Consider the following 22,606-nt stretch of genomic DNA (forward strand, 5'->3'; position numbering starts at 1 on the left):
CCATCTATTATTCTTATCTTTTTCTCAGGCTAGTTAACTTATGTTCACGTTTCTCTAATTCATTTGTTGTGCGCCACCTCAAGGAGCCATGACGTAGTGACACTGTGAGCAGGGAAGTCTATTAAGACCGCTTTATTTTATTAATGAAAATATAGAGATTTGCTGCCAGCGTATCGATTCTCGTATCGCACAGAGAAGGACAATGATTTATTGCCCTGTCAATATTTTGTCCCACCTCTAGGGTTGATGTGAAAATTTTACCTGTCTACGGTGTCAGTCAAACAGCTTTTTGCCCAGGGTAAAACAAGAAAACCTACACTTAACCTAATTTAGATAAACGAGGCAACATAATGGATGGCACTTGTCACTTTGTGGAGGTGGGAGAAAAAATGTGTTTTTTTTTTTTTTAAACCTGCATGCTTCATATAAGAAGATTTGAAGGCATGAGAGTCGGCTGTTTGTGTCAGTTAAAAATTAAAATCTTTATGGTTTTAACATAATTCTATATGTTTTGCCACTTGCTTGAGTGTCTTAATATGTAATTCTATACAGAAGTAATGAATTGAATAATATGTTGTTTAAATTTAGTGCGTTTAAATGTGTATACGTCAATGAAAGATTGTATTATGTACATTTTCATTAACTTTTGGGTTTGAAGTATAATTAATGAATAAATGTTGTGTGGTATACAGCTGTGGATCAGTTGCTCCCTGTAAACATGTCATATGTGAAAGCATAATGAGCCTGTGCTGCTTCTGCACACCATACATACTACAATATGTTCTGCAAATTTATTAGTTTATTAAATGATTCACTTTCTAGCTGTTGCAGCAGGAACATATGGTCCACTTAACAAAATTCACACTTGGCTTCTAAGAACAGAAGTGTGGGCAAGAATGTGTACTCCACCTGTGACTTGGTGTAGCCATGGTGACAACCTTGTTACCTGTTTCTGTAATTGCCTAGTTGTACAACTGGCTGACAAAGCTTCCCTCCAGGGAAAAGAGCTTCAATGGCTTTTTGTGTCAACAAAAGAACTGTCGGGAGTGGCACTAACTGTCAGGTGCAGGACTGTCACTCACAGCTGTTTGCCCGGGTTGAGGGAGCCAGCATCAATCTCTCGGTCAAATTCAGTGCGGAGGTCATCGAGGGCGCCATCGTCGCCGAACGCGCCCCACTCCATGTTCACACACATGCGACCCTCGTCGCCGTCCACCAGCTCCAAGTGCCGCATCTCCTCCATGTAGCAGGCGTTGGTGCCTGTCCCTGTGAACACACAACACACTTGTTTACATTGAAGATTGCTGGATTTTTGCAATTAAACAAACTGGAATTTCTAACAGGCTTTTAGGCAGTTTTCAAGTTCTTTGGTTAACTTTACTTTAAGCGAACTGAACCCTGCTGACAAAACAGGTTTTCAAGACACTTGAAGCAGGGTACTCACCATTTATGACCGAAGAATTTCCATGACTTTCTAATGTAGTTCATGATTAATGTATAAGTACTTAAAAGATTTTTTAGGCATTGCTGGGGATCTTTTCCCATTTGTATGTATAAGACATAAAAAAAATTATATATATGTAGAGAGAGAGAGAGAGAGAGAGAGAGAGAGAGAGAGAGAGAGAGAGAGAGAGAGAGAGAGAGAGAGAGAGAGAGAGAGAGAGAGAGAGAGAGAGAGAGAGAGAGAGAGAGAGAGAGAGAGAGAGAGAGAGAGAGAGAGAGAATAGAGAGAGCACAGGAATAAAATAACATTAGTTCATAATAAAATTATCAAATAACTAGAAATTTACATTTACAATTCCATTCGTTTTTCACAGTTTTACATTTCTATCACTTTTCCAAACCTAAGATTTTACATGACTGGGAACCGCGTTTCAAACCCTTATTCTTGCCTGAGATTTCTCAGGTGTTCCACCACAAAATATTAGTTTTAAAGGTGTCATGAACTGGCTTTATTTCTTTTTTTTATACTGTTGTCTAGGGTCAACTAATAGCATCACGTTTGTGTGGTTTTTACATTCAAAAACATCATAACTAATAAGTAATAGGCTAGTTACTACTCAGGTTTTGAGGCGGTCTTTCTGAAGGCTGGGTTTTGATGGGTGTGACGTACTGGAGACTTGGAAGTAAAATGCCCACAGCTAGGATTGGAGAAGATTTGCATATTTAATGAGCTTTAGCTCCGCTGTCATATCTAGCCCCTGTCAGTTCAGATCACATGAGGGAGAGATTATTTTGAAAGCAGCAACTGCAACTTGTCTTTATCAAACAAACACAATTATTTATTTCTCATCCACCCGCAAATTTTATTACATGGCCCGCACCCGCACGATCGGTCGATATAAGCGCGAACCGCACGCTCACACACACACACACACACACACACACAGGTGCGTGCCCAGACCAAGAAATAATTTCTGACGACGGGTGTATTGCTTCATAAAATGATTGTAGAATCACTGTAGTGAGATGGGCTTTGTAACGTCATCTTTAGTGCCTTTTATGGGTCTTGAGAGAGGAAATGACATTGGTGTCAATGAAGGCCTTTCTGAGCCATCAGATATCAACACTAATATCTTCATTTGTCTTACGGGTGTCGAACGACATGAGGGTGAGTAATTAATGACAGAATTAAAAATTTTTGAGTGAACTAACCCTTTAACAACACTCGGATCCCAGGTCATATCCGAACCAGGTGTGTTTCAAGTTTGGGCATATTATAATAATATATTTGTGCAAATAAGAACAATACACGTCTGATCATGAACACGATAGCACAATCAGTTATTATGATGCACAGAAAGACAGTGACGTTAACCAAGATTTCAAAGGAAAAAAAATGGACAAAAAAGTAACTATGCCTTCATTATTTTCTTAATTGTTGTCATTTGTTCTAGTAAATTTCCTTCTTTCTCATTTTATATTCAGACCATAGCTCAACAATGTTTAAATTTCTAAGAATAATTTATCAGAAAGTATTTGTTCATGATAGTTGTTAGTAGTAGATAATATTTTTGTGAATTTGTAGTCATAGGGTTATGTTTTTAAAATGGATCAATGTGCCCCCAACACATTTATTATAAAGTAATTTTGACCTTGGATGCATGTAGATCTATTCTAGGAGATCTCCAAAACAAAATTAGGATCCTTTAAAATTGCATATAAAATTATAAATCACAAGTGCTATGTATATATCCTTTTCAATGGAACATACTTCAAACAATTCTACGAACCCCCGCAGATTTCGCGCTCGCATCTGAAGCACACACACATACCGTAATAAAGCCGCCTCTGACATACAAGTGCAAATATTTGCTTCTTTTTCCAGCTTAGTATTGGTCAAATACACTCAAACAAAAATTCTCAGTGCACATTTTGAAGAGTATTAATGTAAAACACAGTCGTAAACAATTCAGGAAGAAATGAAGAATGAGTAACAGGAAACAGTGTTCAGGATCCATGAGTGCGGCAGTTCTTAAAGGGACAGCAGTTATTCAAAGTCAAACTGCAAAAAGACAAACGATCACACTGCTCTTGACTGATCGACGTGTGTAACTTTAATGATTTAATTAGCCACTTTGCGTTTTTTTTAATTCAGTTTCTTACCTGAATGTTAGACCTACCTGAAAAAATAAAGCAGTCTATTTCATTTATATCTTTTATTCTATTGTATTTATTTGTGCTATTTTTTGTAATATGTTTATTTGTTCTTATTTTATTACTGTTTAGTCGTCTTTTTAAATTCAATTAACCATTCGAAATCAACCTTCCTTGTGCTGTGTATAAGCTATTGCAACACAATTACCCCGTTGTAAAAAATACAATGAGTTAGCAAATATTTGCGAGATAATTTTAATAGTAATTGATCAATGTTTATATATGAAAGCTTAAAAGCTTTATCATATAAAGTGATCTCTTCAGAAGAAATTTTTGATTGCCTAGACTTTCAAAAGACAGACAAAAAAAATAATTATATAAAAAATATCTAATTGACAGTAAATGCAGCGTTTTTCCCCCGTAGCATTGAAAATAGCATTGAATATCGATGTGACATGTTTTGACTCCACCCCTCAAAGAATCGGAATCGAAAGTAAGAATCGGAATCAGAATCGTTCAAATCAAAACGATGCCCAACCCTACTCTTATCCAATGAGAAGAAACCAAAGTCATTAAAATGTCTAGCCGAGTGAAGTGATACAAATCCATCATCACATCCCATTATAAGAATGGTTATTGGTCGTCTCTGCTTTGCATATGTGAACTAAAGCAGATAACAAAACTGGGAAGTTCAAAAAAATGGCAAAAGTGTGTGACGCATGTTGTGTGTCTGTCCTGAACTTTATCCTGGTGATTTGATACAATATAACATTACATTTTTTACTATTACTCGAACAGTGCAGTCAAGTCATGATTTGTGACAACACCACTCCTTTCTGTTGACATTTTAAAACGCATGCACATGCAAAGTAACGCACATCTTCTGCAATGCAATTCCTCTTTAAAATCCACTGCAGTCTGTGTGTTTTCTAAGCACCATCTCAACAGATTCCTGCAAATCCTTAAATAATAAAAACACGTGTTCAAAGGTGCATGCAGAGGAATTTACTTCATTAGATCTTTATATATTATATCAATTGCACACTCAACAGTGCTGGTCTGGCTTTGTGGAACATGAAAGGGGAAGCCTTGGGTAAGCTTGTTTTATTAGCCCAGCCATCAGTAAGCCTCCTATTGTCTCTCAACACTGTATCGAAATCAAAATAAACCTGCTGCCTTCAAATATACAAAACTTTCCCGTTTTGCATGATAGTAACTATGAGGAAGTACACGGCCCTTGTTATGTAAAAGATGAGTGGTAAATAAATCAAGTTTTTATTGTTGTTTGTATGTCAATGTCTCAAAAACATGGTTTGAAATTGTCAGCATTTCTCATCAAGTCAAGTCACCTCTATTTATATAGCGATATTTACCATACAAACTTCACTGTTAAATCCAAAAGCTGTTCTTACTAAGAGTTTTTAGTTAACTTTACTTAATGTCCAATAATTTGTACACATTACTTGACTGGTTTGAGTACCATTTTGCCCAAAAAAAAACAAAAAAACAAAGCAACCGGGTGGCCGGGCAAAGTGATTTTGAGGTGGGGCAATTTTTATTAGACTTTTGACTCATTTCCCCCACTTCTTCTTAACATAATTTGTGTTCCCTATGGTTGGGCACTTGGAACTTCATCACACATTACTGAAAAATTATTCCTATTAATGCAGTGATGCAACAAGAAATCAGTTATCTGATTTCAAAGGAAGGGAAGTAATATTATATATATATATATATATATATATATATATATATATATATATATATATATATATATATATATATATATATATATATATATATATATATATATATATATATATATATATATATATATATAATATTACTTCCCTTCCTTTGAAATCATATATATATATATATATATTAGGGCTGTCAATCGATTAAAATATTTCATCATGATTAATCGAATATTGTCATGAGTTAACTCGTGATTAATTGCAATTTAATCACACATTTTTATCAGTTCTAAATGTACCTTAAATTTATGTTTAATATCTGTTTTATATGTTTTTATAAAAAACTTGAATTTAAGCAAGATCAATTTAATGGAATTAAGTAATGGTTACTTAATTGAATAAAGGCAATGAGTTTGAGTAAAATGAACAAATTAGTTTTCACATGTTGTTGGTCCAGCACTAGGGCTGCAACAAACAATTATTTTGATAATCGATTAATCGAATGATTATTAGAACGTATTATTGTTGATTATTTCACAGAAATAATATTGAGTAATATATAAAAAAGCAAATCCCTTCAGTGTCTTTTAATTAACATTGATCTATCTGAATTGATCTCCTTCAGGTTTTCTGGCCTCCTCAGAAGTCGTCAATTGTCCTACTGCTACAATGGCTATGTTTCCATCCCCCTGTTTTTATGCAAATTTTGGTATAATGCATTAAAAATCTCTGGATGAAACAACAAGATATGCATACATCCTGAAAAAAATGTGCATAGGAAACTTGTGCACTCAATTAATGTAGAATTCTGATAACCTAAGAAAATATGTGCTTAAACTAATATGAACAAAAAAACTCATGTGACTTTGCCTCATTAATGTATGCGAGTAGATAACTGGAGTGACCATTACAGCTGTTTCACACCGCAAGCGTGAGCAGCGCATATTTTTTTCGGCGCCCATGTTAATCAATGAGTGCATTCACACCGGGAGCAGGAGCAGCGAGTGAGCATCAAGCAGGAGCGTCGCGTGAGCAGCAGTGAAGTGGGGGTTTCGGTGGTGAGCCTATTTTTGCTGCGCTCCTGACGCTCAATTAAAGTGAAAGCACACTTTTAAAGGACAAAATAAATATGATTTCAAACAAAAAATGCTTAAAATGCACACAAGAAGCATGTGTAGTGTATTTTAACAATAACTGGAGTATGTCAAAAAATATCTGTAGAAGATTTACCCATTTAAACTTGTTTTAATTATTCAGTTTGGGTGAAAGTATGGTTATGATTATAAAAAATAAAGTAAACAAGCCAGAAAATATGATAAACTTTCTTTTATATAGGCTCTAGCAGCTGCAGTCACGGTGTAAAGTGAAAGCACACTTTTGATGGACAAAATAAATATAATATCACACAAAAAGTGCTCAAAATGCACACAAGAAGCACGTGTGGTGTGTTTTAACAGTAACTGGAGTATGTCATTAAAGAAAACAGAGAATAAAAAATATCTGTAGAAGATTTAGCCTACCTTTAAACTTGTTTTAATGATTCAGTTTGGGTGAAAGTATGGTTATGATTATAAAAAGTAAAGTAAACTAGCCAGAAAATATAATTAACTTTCCTTTTAGTATGTAATAGGGCTCTAGCATTGCGGTAGCTGCTGCTGTACAAACACTTCCAGTGTGAATACTCTCGCGGGTCTGCAGCTGCAGTGACGGTGTAGTTACACTGAAGCGCTGCTCAGGCGCTGCTCACGCTTTCGGTGTGAAACAGCCATTAGACCAATTTTATTGTACAGGGTCTCAAAAGTAGTTTTGAGCATTCTGAAATGGTTGAGGCAAAGTCTGTCATCAAAATGATTTGACCCTGTCAGCCGGTACATTACTATAATATTAAAGTTTAAAATGAACAACAATGCTTTTAAAATGTTCCTCTGTATTTGTATCTATGTATACAATAAACAGTGTATATTCAATTCTAGAACGATTTTCTTCATACCACCACTTTCACACTTTTCAGCTGTCCTCACTCTTCAGCTGTTTTCCACATCACCAAGAATACATTTAGCCCTGTAAGTGTCATCTAATTTAAGAAAAGTGTCAAAAGTGTGTACAAATTAGAGAGTATATTAACAACTGAGGCTGTGCATGGAACAAAAAGTTGCTGTGAAAAACTCAAGGAGCATCTGCTCTAGCCTCTATAATTACACATATCTGACGCACTATTGGGGAAAATGAATCAAAACAATTAGTTTGTTGAGTGGAGTGTGAGGATTATAATTGTCAAGATGCCGCCAACATTATTTTTTTAAGCCATAATAATAGGCCTGAACGGGATATAAAATGCCTGAAATGTGTGCTTTGGAATTCCCTCAACCAATAACCTAAACAAATGAAATGACAGAACAAAAGGCCTGTGTCTGAATAAAGCACCTTTCATTCACACCAAGCAGATCATTTGCCTGATAATAATTGCTGACACCCTGGCTGATATTTCCCACCGATATCAACTAGAATATGAGTGAAAAATTAAGACATTGACTCACCGACAATGAGGCCAATCTCACAGTGATGGTCGTCATAGCCGCAGGTCATCATGGTGCCAACGGTGTCATTGATCACAGCAACAATGTCAATGTCAAAATCCTGCAGAGAAAAATAACATGTTTACTTGGTATTTGAAACAAGCTGAAACATCTATAAATAAAGCACATGAAGCATGTATTATGAATAAATAAAGCATGTGAAGCTATATATTACAGCAATTTTAATGGATTTTGTATTAATTACACAGTTAATATAGATTCTGTTACTACACCTTATGGAGATTTTAAAAAAGGTGTCATGAACAGGCTTTTTTTATACTGTTATCTGAGGTCAATTTATGACATTTATGTGCTTTTTACATTCAAAAACATCATAATACATATGTAATAGGCTATTTTCTACCCTGGTTTTAAGGCTCTTTTATTAATTTTTTTTAATACTTGGCCTGCCCGATTGGTGGATATAAGTGTGAACCGTGCATCACACACACACGCGCATGCACACACGCCAAGTGCGTTGAAGACAGACTGATCAAAACTTCTCTGATTGTATTTTTCCTTCAAATATCAAGTCAAGAGCATGAACCGCGCATCTCAAGAAAGGAATGTTATTTCACTACTTAAGATAGCCTGTCAGCAGGCCGTGCTTACGTTTGGTAGCCCATCTGGAAAACACATAGCCCCGAGACGTTGGGCTTTGCGAGCCCTGGCCGACATACCCGAGTCTGATCCTGAATCGCAATGAACCAACAAATAAAGGATTCTCCAGCCTGTGACAGCATGCTAAGGTACGTTCTGTTGACACGAACACACAATAGATGTCAAACTTGCCAAGGGACTACAGATGAAAATTAGCTCTCTATAGCTAACTCTGGCGCATCTACATTTTAGTGTAAAACAAAAAATGTTAATTAATGTGCATTGTCCCTTTTAAATAAAAAAACAAAAACAAAAAAAACATATGTAACAAAGCAATACTATCACATATAAAAAAACACATATAGTGGTGGGCCGTTATCGGAGAAGAGTGAGACTCTTATCGGGCGATAAAAAAAATAACGCCGTTAATCTATTCTCTATAATCTATAAGTTGGGTTGGGACTTGGGAGCTGGGTCTGACGTGAGCAGGGGTGCCGTGCAAAAGGTGCACTTGCACCGCGGCTCATCTCACATCTTATGACGCATCTTTAATATGGGCTATAACTTGAACATAATGCTTTATGTTGGCATTAGGTGTAACCTCAATCTGTCAATGAACTAACTTATACATCAGTAAACACATAGCATTTGCGCTAACATTACCCTGCCAGTACATAAAGATAGATCAAAGTGACATTACATTAACCAACCATTCAGAAACGTCCTGTTTAGCCTTAAATGTCGAATTTCGTTGGAGCTGTCGTCTTGTCCCAGTCTGACTCCGGTTCGAATTGATAGAGTTTATCTTTTTTACGGTCTATGATCTGTCCTCAGAGACTCACGTTTCGCCTCTGTTATTAATGGCAACACTCCTCACGCAGCCCCACCGAACAGAGGGGCGGGGCCATTCTTCATTTAAAGCCGTATGCACTGAAATGGCTTGGTGAAAACATCTGTTTTTGACCAGGTAAAAATAGTGTTTTCTTACAATACTAATGAGAATTTTGTAATTAAAGTATATTACAAAGTTTTCATTTAGACACTAAAGAATCATATTAACTTGGTAAAAATGGCATTATATGACCCCTTTAAGTGAAGAGAGTCGAGAAAGACGACACATATCCTTGCATTGCGTCTTAAAGGGGCAGTAGCCTTTACTGCTGTCTGTCAAACAAAAGATCACTCACTGCTCTTGATTGAATAGCTTGTGTAAGTTTAATAAGGATTAATCTTTAATTTAAACAGTGAAATATGCAATTATTTTACATTTGATTACTTTATTCAATTTCTATACCTAAAAACTAATGTTAGACCTACTTGAAAAACCTGAAAAGCATTGTTTATGTTATTAGTATCTTTGCTCGATAGTATTTATTTGTGTGTTGCTTTTAAGTTATTTGTTCTTATTTTCTTTATTTTTATTTGACAGTTGTCCTTTTTTTCCCTGAAAACAGTAAATACAGAACCGTACCGAAACCGTGAACCTAAAACCATGATACAAACCGAACCGTGAGCGATCTGTACCGTTACACCCCTAGCGTAACGTATGTGAGAGGGTAGCACACACATTCTGAAAGTCTTCATCAGAATTCAGATGAATCATTTTAATCTAGATTAATTTTTAAATTAATTTAGATTAATCTAGATACAAATAAATACCTCTAGTTTTTACTCACATTAGTGTGTTGCTTCATTCATGTATTCTTATCCTGTCTGCAAATCCAGTCTCTTGTTTACAAATTAACAAGTGGTAAAATGAAGGAAGAAATGTGCAATGTCTTACCCACGAGAGCTGGATAGTCATTCAAAATAAAGTTTATCCATGCAGTCATAATATTGGAATCCAAATGAAGCATATGCGGCATGTTTATTGCTTAGAAGTTCGATCAGGTTTAGCTCTATGTAGGCTTATGTCATGTCAGGTACGAGTCGGTGGGCGGGGCTACAGAATCAGGTGTTGTTCATCTTATGCTCCTTTATGGCGGCATCCATTTAATAATTTAAATAAATATAATAATTTGCACACTATATTCTTATTGCATTCTATTACAGTTTTTCTCAATTGCTAAAACACTATTTCTGAAACCTTGCTCCATTTTCTGAAACCATTAAACACAAAACCTCCTCTTCAAGCACTATTCACAAAACCTCTGACTTCTCTTGCAAAATGAAACTTTCGCCTCAAAACAGTTTTACCTGTGTTCAAAATCAAACACTGCTCTCAAATCATAAACAAAGTGATCAAAATGATAAACACTATCAAGCAATCAGTAAACAATAAAACAATACAGCAAAAAATAGAAAACACATTGTTCAAAAAAGTTCTCAGGCAGAAGTAAATTTTTAATCTTAAAACAAATTTCATATTTTTCTGTCATTGTCTTGTGATGAATGAAAACATGTTTCATCATAGTAGCTCAAAATTGGTCAGAAATTATTGCTACTCTGCTTTGCTTTGCATTTTTTTGTTCTTCCTCTTGCTTGTAGCCCTATTTTTACCAACTCATTCTCATGAAATGCATATACATCACAAATTGTATTTATTGTGCGATTTATACAGCACAATTATTTTCTACGTGCATATGATTTGCATTGTCACCCCATTGGGTAGGTTGAGTTGTTTGGAGTACGTGCACATAACACAATATAAAGGACATATCATATGCACACGAAAACTGCGTAACATATGCTCATAAAAACTCATTTTGGCATATAAATCACACAATAAATACAATTTGTGCTATAGATATGCATTTTCATTAGATTAGTCTGATTTTTACAGTACTGTACTCTGCATCTCACAAACTTGTCCTTTGTTTCTGTGATACTGTAATACTTGTTCTTTGTTGATATGAACCTGCAACCAGTCAAAATCTATTGAGCAGTCAGTACTATAAAGAAATGGAAAGCAACATGTTCAGGGCAATAAGACTTGTTAATTGTACAGTATACAGCCTACAATGCACTGTACTTATATTAGTTGTGTCTCATCATTTGAAACAGGTTAAATCAGTTTTGAGTGGTTGTGTTCATTAAATGACATTGTGTTCTCTATTTGTATTTGATTGTTGCCACTTGTGTTAACCCGTATGAAGGCATGTGCATTAGAGAGCAGTATGTGTCTTGACAATGAGAATGTGTTTAGAGATTTGCTGAAAAGTCTAAGTGAGATCTGCAAATTGTGTTTTATGATGTGAAATGGTTTAAGGTATTGAAAACAGACTGCACAATTAGATAAATGAGTTCAGGCAACTGAGAAATTTGTTCAGCCGATGGGTTTTAGTGTTTTAGCAATTGAGAAAAACTGTAATGTACAACAATACTGAGGTGCAAATAGTATCTGTCAAAACAAAGTATAAATTACATGTAAATACTATTTATATTGCAACAAACTGCTACTTTAATATGGTTTAAACAGAATATATCACAATTTTCAGTGTAAATAGAATCTAGTTGCTATTAACACTTGGTGACGTCAAGGAGTGGCATATTCTGAGATTGCTTGTTTTCTGTAAATAAAAGCTTTTCTTTGGCTAACGAGGAAGTTTTCAGCTCTGAAACTAACAGGATATTCTCAAATTTCTTATATTGCATGACCTTTTATTTATCAAAAGCTCAAGGGAAAGTGTCTATTCTCACCAGGTGCAAATAGCGTGCCTTGTTGGCAAGTGCTATTCACACTAGCTGCGCCTAACAATGCCTGGCTGTGCCAAACAAGATTTTTTTTTTTTAACACTCGTAATTCAATGTTTTCAGTGGCGCAATCAATAAGGTGTACGGCTAACGGATCGTTGTTTTGATGTGAACAACACAGGTCCGAATCTGCCTTTTGCAGAGCTTGCTGTTCTCTCTTTTCTCATTACAAATCACATCGGAAAGGCATTTATATTCAATAAAAATTACAAAATTGTTCTAAATGTGGAAATAAAGTGCCTAATGAAATGTTTAATAATAATAAAAGCATTTACTGTGTAGAGTTGGGTAGGTGTAGGGAGGGCTTTTAGTGTTCCTTTAAGGCGGCATCCATTTAATAATTTAAAAAAATATAATAATTTGCACACTATATTCTTATTGCATCCTATTAATGTACAACAATACTGAGGTGCAAATAGTATCTGTCAAAACAAAGTATAAATTACATGAAAAATACTATTTATATTGCAACAAACGGCTACTTTCCTATGGTTTAAACAGAATACATCACAATTTTCAGTGTAAATAGAATCTAGTTGCTATTAACACTTGGTGTAAATTAGGCTTGGGCGGTAATACGGTAAAATGGTATACCGCGGGATCTAAAAATAGCAACGGTATCAGTTTCAATACCGTCAAACCGTCAAAAAAAAAATTCAGATCAACTTACATATTGCTGATCAACAATTAATTATTAAATATTTAATAAGTTGAACTAATTAAACTATTTACATATTAAATACTATTTATTTGTTAAATGCCTAAATATGTGTATCCGTTGTTGTGACAGCGTGGATGAGAGAGAGAGAGGGGAAAAGACGGCGAGTCGGGCACTGAGTTATTCGGTCTCGAAACTTCTGCAGTTTGGAAGTATTTTGGGTTTTGACGGTAAATACAGACGAGGCAATTTGCAAATTGTGCAACAAAAAGATGACCGCGAGAGATGGAAATACCTTGAACCTAAGGGCGCATATCCGTTAACCACCATCCACTCACTGCTGCGTGGATGAAAAACCGAGCGCACCCTCGGACTATGCTGTAATATTGCCGAAGCCTTTTGTCACACAGCTGGCAATGTAAGCAATAAGCATGAACTCCACAAAAATCAAGTGGACATGGGACTCACAAAAAAAAAATTCAATTGTCTGACAATTGTCTCATAACGGTAAGCATAAAACGTGCAGAGTTTCTCAGGGGCAGGGGCTCAAATGTAAAAAATAAAATAAAAATATAGGCCTATATATATAAGCCAAGCCAACAGTTTGTTGACGCTGTCTGAGCCTTACATCATAATGTTTTAATTATTCACGGTAATACCGTATACCGAGGTAAAATAGGGAGGAGGTTTGACGGTATCAAAATTTGGATACCGCCCAAGCCTAGTGTAAATAGCATACAAACTGTATGCAGACATGTGCTCGAGCAATCTTCAAATTGTTTGCTATACCTGCAATAGGGGTGTAATGGTTCACATTACTCAGTCACTGTTTCAGAGGGGAAAGGACTACTGTCAAATACGAAGAAATAAATTAAGAAGAAATAATAAAACTGCAAGGAATATAAATACAATAGAGCAAAGATACAAATAAAAATACATTTTTGCCTTTCAGGTTTCAACTAATGACAGAAATTACATTTTTGGCTGAACTAACTAACATTAAAACACAGGTAACCTCCCAATTACAAACACTAGCAAGTACAACACCCCCTAATATTTATGCCATGGTTAATGGAAACGTATAGAATCAGCTTTTATAGGCATTAGTTCCAGTGCAAACTGAATGGACCAAATTTCAACCAAATTTCAGTGCAACATGACAAGCATGGTTCATTTATTTTGTGCATGATTGCCATGCAAATTACCGCGTTCACTTGCGCACTCCAAAAGTGTGACAAGTTAAGCTTCAACAAGCATGTGTGATGATGCCTCAAACGATTATTTTGGAAAAACAAATAAGCTAACAAATAATTAAATAAACCTCACGAAGAAGCATGCCCTGAGACCCCACTAAAATTTCAAGCCCAGTGCCATTGAGATAAGTGGAAATGCTAACAAGCGATTTGAAACACACAACCACAAGTCCTTGCTCTCAGAAATATCTAAGGGGTACCTTAGTACCCTTCACCACTGGCAAAATAGGCTTTTAAATAAAACTTGGCAGTCTATGTCAGGGTCCTGCACTGACGGCCTTGTCTGTACATTTCAGAAATACAGAATATTTGCAACCTTTTCTCCTGAGGGTTAGAGTTCACACCGGTGAGACCACCACGGTGAACAACTGATAAGAGCTGCCCTTTCGGTAACATGTGAGAAACATCAAACAGCTACTGAAAGCAGAACGGAACCGAGTTACCCATTTGAGCTACGCTGTGCGGACCTTTTATCAGCTTGGAGTAATAATGGACATCGCAGCGCAATCCACGGCCGATCTCGATCACGCAAAACCGTAACTACACAGCGCTGGGAGAACCAGTGAGAAAGCGTTTGAATTCACCACAAAATTAATGACATCGCTACTGCAAGATTTAGTGGGAAGCTTTCAAACGAACTCTGGAGCGGTTCGTTTGTGGTGAGAGCGTGATCCGACCTCGTACAAAACCAACTGCAAAAGTACTGATCATTTTTGGACTAAACCAGCTGCCGTAGTTAGCTGCGCTGACATTGTGTGCATGATATTATTACCTGATAGATCGTTGGCAATATTTTCAGGAAGATGAGCATGTCAGTTAAGAATAATTAATGCACGCCTCCTCTTGAAGTGACGAGTGATGCGAGCTCGCCTTTTGCAGTGCATTAGAACGTTGTTTTCACGTCGCATCCGCGCTTCATTATAGAAATGTATTGTTTGCATACTGTGGTAAATACACACAGTGTAGTAGATTATGGCCAGGGACAAAACTAGCCTGCGCAGTCGTCTCTTCATAGTGTTATTATAGTTTGCTGGCTTTGCCTCTTCTGTTGGAGAGACGGTGTTAACATTAAGTGACATGGCATCTGACGCACAGGAGCCAATGGCACATGTCGCGACACACGCAGTGGCACTTCCGGTTCTCATTGGCATATGTCAGTGGATAGTGACATGTGTCGCGACACCCGCGGTGGCACTTCCGGTTCTCATTGGCATGTGTCACTGACACTGTCACGAAACGCTGACACTGGCAGTGACACTGAGTCGCGGAACATGTCGCTGTATGTGACACTCACTGGCAGATGAGCTGAACAACTATACTCACGTAATTGTGGCACAAAAGCCAAAATAAATATCCTATTTTCGTGACTTTTTTCCCCTCTTAAATAAATGTTAATCTTACTTGTTAAATTTAGTAATATGTGTTAGTTTGTGACAAGCAGTATCTGAGTGGCATGTGCCACTGAATGATTTATGCAATGCCAATATTGGTGCCAATGTTGTTGATCACGCAAACTGCACGTCCTAGAAAACACGTACAAACCATCATAAGTCATTACAAGCATCCGTTACTGTAGTAAAGCTTTAATTTTGCATCATGCTGCACGCTCTCCTCTAGGTGTCAGTATAGCCAGCGCAAGATACACCATAACTTAAGACAGTTGAGGAACATCAACTGGTGGTGCATTTGACATTTTGTTTGCAAGTTTGATGGTAGCAAAAACAGTATCTGATAGTATCAGAGTATGATATGTTAAGGCAAATTTGTAAATACTTTATCAAATTTATTTTTTGCATACTTAGGCCTACTCAGTCATGGCTTTAATATTTCACAACTAATTTTATGGAATTATGTAATGAGAAATAAACACAACTTTAAAAATGTGAACGCATTCCTTCTGGAGTTCCCTAAACGTCACACCATGGCAGACAGCAGCATGTGTAGGCAACTGGACGTGACACAACCCTATGGACACAATACACAGCGACATGTTCCGTGACAGTGTCAGTGACACATGCCACTATCCACTGACACATGCCACACATTCTAATGACACATGCCATTATCCACTGATGTTAATGTTAATTAATTAACGTTAATGTTCCTCAACTGTCTTAAGTTATGGTGTATCTTTGCGCTGGCTATACTGACACCTAGAGGAGAGCGTGCAGCATGATGCAAAATTAAAGCTTTACTACAGTAACGGATGCTTGTAATGACTTATGATGGTTTGTACGTGTTTTCTAGGACGTGCAGTTTGCGTGATCAACAACATTGGCACCAATATTGGCATTGCATAAATCATTCAGTGGCACATGCCACTCAGATACTGCTTGTCACAAACTAACACATATTACTAAATTTAACAAGTAACATTTATTTAAGAGGGGAAAAAAGTCACGAAAATAGGATATTTATTTTGGCTTTTGTGCCACAATTACGTGAGTATAGTTGTTCAACTCATCTGCCAGTGAGTGTCACATACAGCGACATGTTCCGCGACTCAGTGTCACTGCCAGTGTCAGCGTTTCGTGACAGTGTCAGTGACACATGCCAATGAGAACCGGAAGTGCCACCGCGGGTGTCGCGACACATGTCACTATCCACTGACATATGCCAATGAGAACCGGAAGTGCCACTGCGTGTGTCGCGACATGTGCCATTGGCTCCTGTGCGTCAGATGCCATGTCACTTAATGTTAATACTGCTACTGTTGGAATTTTCCCACACATAAATTCTGACCAATCGAAAAGCAGTTTAGGAAATACGCCATGGCCAATGAGTGATGTGGATGTTGTCACGTGCTTGCGTTTTGGTTCGTTTCAACTGGTTCGGACCAAAGCAATCAGTGTGGTGTGAAAAGGAACCAAAAATGCAACAATGTATAATTGTTTGCCCTTGTTTCGGACCAAATGAACCGAACTAGAGATGTGAAAGCACCCTTTTTTTTTAAAATAGGCTCATTTTCCATGTCCCTTAGAGTTAAACAGTTGAGTTTTATCGTTTTTGAATGCATTCAGCTGATCTCTGTATATGACGGTAGCACTTTTAGCATAGCTTAGCATACATCATTGAATCGTATTAGACCATTAGTATTGCTCTCAAAAAGATTTTTCTATTTTTTCAAAGATAATATTTTTCCTATTTAAAACTTGACTATTCTGTAGTTACATCGTGTACCAAGACCAATGGAAAATTAAACGTTTCGATTTTTAGTTAGCTTGAACAACCAGACAGCACTGCTGTTGACTTTAGCTGTTACCTGTGAATGCAATCACTGAGTGTGGGGGTTTTCCACGGCCATTTGCTTTATACAGTATATAACATTAGTAGTTTTGTTGTAGAGTTCTTGTGAGATAGTGTATAGTTTGATTAAAATAGAATGTGGAATTGCTGGGATTGTTTATCTACACAGTTTGTATGGTACAAAATACTACGATAGTGATGTTACGTTCTGTGCCGAGGCTTCAGAGCGTGTCTCCTCTTGCATTGAAAATGAATTGGTGGCCGCCAAAAAAATGTTTGTCCCATCAAAGCCCCAAAGTACACCAAAGTAAATATCTTCTGCACCAAAGTAAATATCTTCTGAATCATCTCTCACAAACATCTCCAGGGTTGCAAGGCACGCTCTCTGTGCAAGCAGATTGTCACGTTGGTTATGTTGACGGAAGTTCGCCTATTTTCAGGCGCTGTGCAATATCATTCCGCCTGCAACCAAAACGCCCGCAAAGTTTCTAAGCAGGAATTAGAAAATAGTTCCTAGCTATATTGGCCTAAAAACAATTTCCCAACTTTTAATTTTTCGTTGGTCTTAGTAAAATATGTAACCACAGAAGAGTTAAGTTTTAAATAGGAAAAGTTTTGAAAAAAGCCTTTGGTCATTTTTTTGAGTGCGATGCTTATGGTCCAAGCCGATTCAATGACGTATGCTAATCTATGCTAAAAGTGCTACGGCCAGATACAGAGATCGGTTGAATGGATTCAAAAACAGTAAAGCTCAACTGTTTAACTCTAAGGGACTTGTAAAATGAGCCTATTTTCAAAAAAGTGGAGTGTTCCTTTAATGTGGTTATTTGTAAAACTAAAAGTTTAAAGGTATAGGGAAACAAACTCTTTGTGGCAAACATGAAAAAAAATGAAATGACCACTTTAACAGTAGTTGGCGTCAGAGGAGCACTTATTTGACTTATTAGCCATTTCCCCTCCCCTTTCCTAATATATGGGAAAAAAAGTATGGCTCGTGGATAAAAATGTGTTTTTGGCTGTTGTTAATAAAAGATCATTTTCTCAGCTCAGTGCTTCACTGTTAAATTCCCAATAAATGTACAACATGTAATATTATCAGTAACTGCATTTATAATACTGCAAAACAATGTATTATTAAAATAACTTGATGATACATTTCCTCTAGCGCCACCATCTGTAGAACTTAGTGGCACTGATGCCACTGCTCTCAAAGTCTGGAGGCCTGAACTTAGACACAGTCACCTCTGATAACAGATTACTCTTAATTGTAATGTAGATGTATGCATTTTAGATGTAGATGAAACCACATGTAATGGGGAAAGCGCTATACAAATACAGTACAGGCCAAATGTGTGGACACACAATACTATTTGTAATGTTTTTGAAAGAAGTTTCTTCTGCTCATCAAGCCTGCATTTATTTGATCAAAAATACAGAAACAATGTAATATTGTGATATATTATTACAATTTAACATAATTGGTTTTCAATTTATTATACTTTAAATGACCATTTATGTGATGCAACACTGAATTTTCAGCATCATTCCTCCAGTCTTCAGTGATCATGATCCTTCAGAAATCATTCTAATATGATGATTCATTTTCAAAGTTGGAAACAGTTCTGCTGCTTAATATTTTTGCATAACCTGTGATACTTTTTTAATAATACTTTGATGAATAAAAAGTAAAAAAAAAAAAAAAAAAAAACCAAATGTAAAAATAGAAATCTTTTATAAAAACAATATATACTACTGGTCAGTAATTTGGGGTCAATCTTTTTTTTTTCCTTCTTTTCTTTGAAATAAATCAATAATTTTATTCAGCAAGGATGTGTGACTTGTGTCCAGTTTGCGCACATTTCTGCTTGTTTAATTTTAGTTTCTTTTGTAAACGAACACTCTCTGCGTTTAAAACACCGACTAGCTCTTCTGGCACTGCAGGGTTGTATTATTGAAAAAACAAGCTCTAGGAGTCGCACGATAACTACGTACACGTTGCGGCATTTGTTTCGGCTTTTGTTCACACAGCGCTCGTCCCGGGTCGAATACCGCAATATTACTAGGTCCCTGACCCGGGTCGAATTCGGTAATCAATTCGGGGACGTGGTTGCTTTCACACAGAAGGAATTCCAGGAATATATTCCAGGAATATTGCAGGTCCGACGTGCAGTGAGAAAGGGGCTTATGTGAGTTGAATTTTGTCTTTGTTTCATGTTTCTGTTTGTTTGTGTTGCTCATGTGCTCCTCTCATCCCTTCTCCTTGTTTGCCGTTATCACACCCCCCTATCTAGTCCTTGTTTATTTCATTAGTTTCAATTTTTTTGTTGTTGTTTTTTTTCTCCCAGTCAAATTTCAGTCTGGTTTGATTTAAATTTTGTTGCTATCAGTTTATATATTATTCTCTTTCATTTCCTGCAGTCTTGTTTTATTTCATTTATTTTTAGTTCCAGACATTTACTTATAGAAATAAATGATGTTGACTTCTTGTTTCCAAGTTAGTTATTTCTTTTGTCTTTTCTTTCCTTTTCTAAATCCAATAATATTTCTCGTTCAATTTATTTCCTCTGGTTATAGTTTTGCCCGTTTTTATTTGGCTCTTCTTTCCTGTGTCCTGCCTGGTCCCTCACTTGCCTGACCTGGCAGTCGACTCGTTCATCTCCTCGTGCCAGGTCTCTGGTTCCCTGAGCCACTGCCTTATCTCCACTGTTGCCTTGGGCAACTGGAGCTGGCTCATCCCTAAACAGCCTGTTCTCCTGATGTGCACCCTGCCACAGTTTGAACTGTGTTCTGCCTCACCTATCTTGGGCTGTGCCTTTTGTTAATAAACTATCACCTCCCTGCTCTCTCACTGTAACAGAGCCCTGACAGCCAACACAGTAGAAATAGTATTAAAATTCATTAAAAAGTATTTAAAATATATTTTACAGCTGAATTGTAATACTTTTTAAAAGGAATTTGATTCCTGGGATGCAAAGCTGACTTTTCAGCACCATTATTCAAGTCTTAAGTGTCACATGATCCTTCAGAAATGAGTTTAATATGCTGATTTTATGCCTGAGAACGTTCGATTTTTTAAAAAGAACATTTATTTGAAACAGTAAAAACTTTCAGTGTAAAAGAAAATCTGTCACTTTTGATGAACTTAATACATCTTTGCTGAATATTATTAAAAAAAAGTTTCATACTGACCCCAAACTTTTTGGAAGTCGAATGGTAGTGTATATGCTACTAATGTGTATTCACATCTGCCAATGGATTCAGTTGATAAAACATTTTTAAATTAAAAGCAGAAGCACAGTTATATGTATGTGAGCCTGGACTACAATCATAAGGTTTTTTTATTTTATTTATACACCATTTGAAAGCTGAATAAATAAGCTTTAAGTTTCCATTCATGTACAGTTTGTTAGGATAGGACAATATTTGACCAAGATACAACCATTTGAAAATCTGGAATTTAGAAAAATCTAAATATTGAGAAAATCGCCTTTAAAGGAACTGTATGTAAGAAATGTATTTCAATGAATCATAAAATGGCCCTGATATGTCGCTAGACATTAAGAAGTCATGTTAATTTCAAATACTTATATCACTGACAGCAGTAGTTGTTGTTTATGTTGACATGTTGTGTTTTGGCCTGAAGCTCCACCCTACACCTATCGACCAATCATGAAGTCAGTAGTGTTTCTGCATCAGGGTTGCCAGATCTGCTCTAGTTACAACAGCTGCAGCTACAAACGTACCTGCTGATCCTGCAGCCAATCTGGCAACCTCTAGTCAGGGGTGAGGGGGAGAGGGGATACACCGCTCTACAGTCATTTGAAAGTGATTGAAGTACCAGTTTCGGCCACATCCTTACATACACTTCCTTTAACAGTTGTCCAAATGAAGTCGTTTAGTAAACAACACAGTATATTTGTTCTTTAATGTAAATTAAATATACTCCAGTAAACATTTTCAGAGAGAGAGGACCCACCCACTTTTTTTAAATATTTACAGGAGTGCATTTATAAAATACCTTCATGGAACATGATCTTTATTAATATCCTAATAGTTTTTGGCGTAAAAGAAAAATTGATCATTTTATCCCCTACAATGTATTTTTGGCTATTACCACAAATATACCCATGTGACTCATGACTGGTTTTGTGGTCCAGGGTCACATATTGCCTTACAGACATTTTAAGCATTTGTGGGACTGAACAAGAAAGACTATGGGCCAGTCCCCAATGGTACCATAAACACTTGCAGTCTTCCCACGTGTCCGCACTGTCGCAATGTAACGCTGCTTTGACTGTCGGGAATAAAAATTCTGCGGAGTTCGCTTCAGTGCGGATGCAGCAAAAGTGTGCATGGAGGACACATAAGCCCCTTTCACACTGCGATTCCGGCAAATACACAGATAATGCGACGCGGCATTTGTTCCCGGGCCGCTAGATTTGGCCTATTCACACTGCCAGTGAAATACCGTAATATGTGCGCTTTCACACACAACCCGTAACGGTCCCGGATCGAGTTGACACGTGACATCCGGATGTGACGTATAATGGCGAGCGATCTTAGCTTCAGCGCGGATAGTAAGGAGCTCCGTGATCTCGACTTGTGTCCAGTTTGCGCACATTTCTGCTTGTTTACTTTTAGTTTCTTTTGTAAACGAACACTCTCTGCGTTTAAAACACTGACTAGCTCTTCTGGCACTGCAGGGTTGTATTATTGAAAAAACAAGCTCTAGGAGTCACACGATAAGTACGTACACGTTGCGGCATTAGTTTTGGCTTTTGTTCACACAGCGCTCGTCCCGGGTCAAATACCGCAATGTTACTAGGTCCCCGACCCGGGTTAAATTCGGTAATCAATTCGGGGACGTGGTTTCTTTCACGCAGAAGGCGACCCAGCAATGTTCTGGGAATATTGTGGGTCCGACGTGCAGTGTGAAAGGGGCTTATATTAACCTCAAAGGGGGCGCGCACAAGACACCTAAAATGACAAATGAGACACCAGACGGCCATGTGGACCTCACAATCACGCAGTGGCCCTTGTAAGTAAGTGCAAATTAAGTGTGTTCCATTTGGGACAGGGCCTATTCAATGGCTTTAGCACGTAAAATCATGACACACTGGCTCGTTATACTCACCCCTCTCTTCTTGATGGCTTTTCTCAAAAGACCCACAACATCTCTCCCCTCCACTCCACTCGCCTTAAAACCTTTGGTCCATGATACCAGAAAACTCTGTACAGAAAAAAGGGCAACCATAGAAACATGGCACTCTCACTTAAAAACTGAAC

The 22,606-nt window shown here is 37.0% G+C and overlaps 1 protein-coding gene across 2 annotated transcripts in view; it reads right to left on the bottom strand.

Moving 5' to 3' along the window:
• hk2 (hexokinase 2) overlaps window positions 1–22,606 on the bottom strand; it is a 95,203-nt gene that overhangs the window by 44,470 nt on the left and 28,127 nt on the right. The window contains exons 5-7 of one of the 2 annotated variants that reach the window (XM_067439452.1): window positions 22,455–22,550; window positions 7,832–7,931; window positions 1,083–1,266 (exon numbers count right to left, since the gene is read on the bottom strand). In XM_067439452.1, coding sequence (XP_067295553.1) covers window positions 1,083–1,266; window positions 7,832–7,931; window positions 22,455–22,550 — 380 coding nt within the window. Of the gene's footprint in view, window positions 1–1,082; window positions 1,267–7,831; window positions 7,932–9,180; window positions 9,319–22,454; window positions 22,551–22,606 lie in introns of those variants that run through there. The other variant, XM_067439453.1, reaches the window with a different exon arrangement.

The sequence above is a fragment of the Pseudorasbora parva genome, chromosome 3 (assembly GCF_024679245.1).
Source record: "Pseudorasbora parva isolate DD20220531a chromosome 3, ASM2467924v1, whole genome shotgun sequence".
Classification (NCBI taxonomy): domain Eukaryota; kingdom Metazoa; phylum Chordata; class Actinopteri; order Cypriniformes; family Gobionidae; genus Pseudorasbora; species Pseudorasbora parva.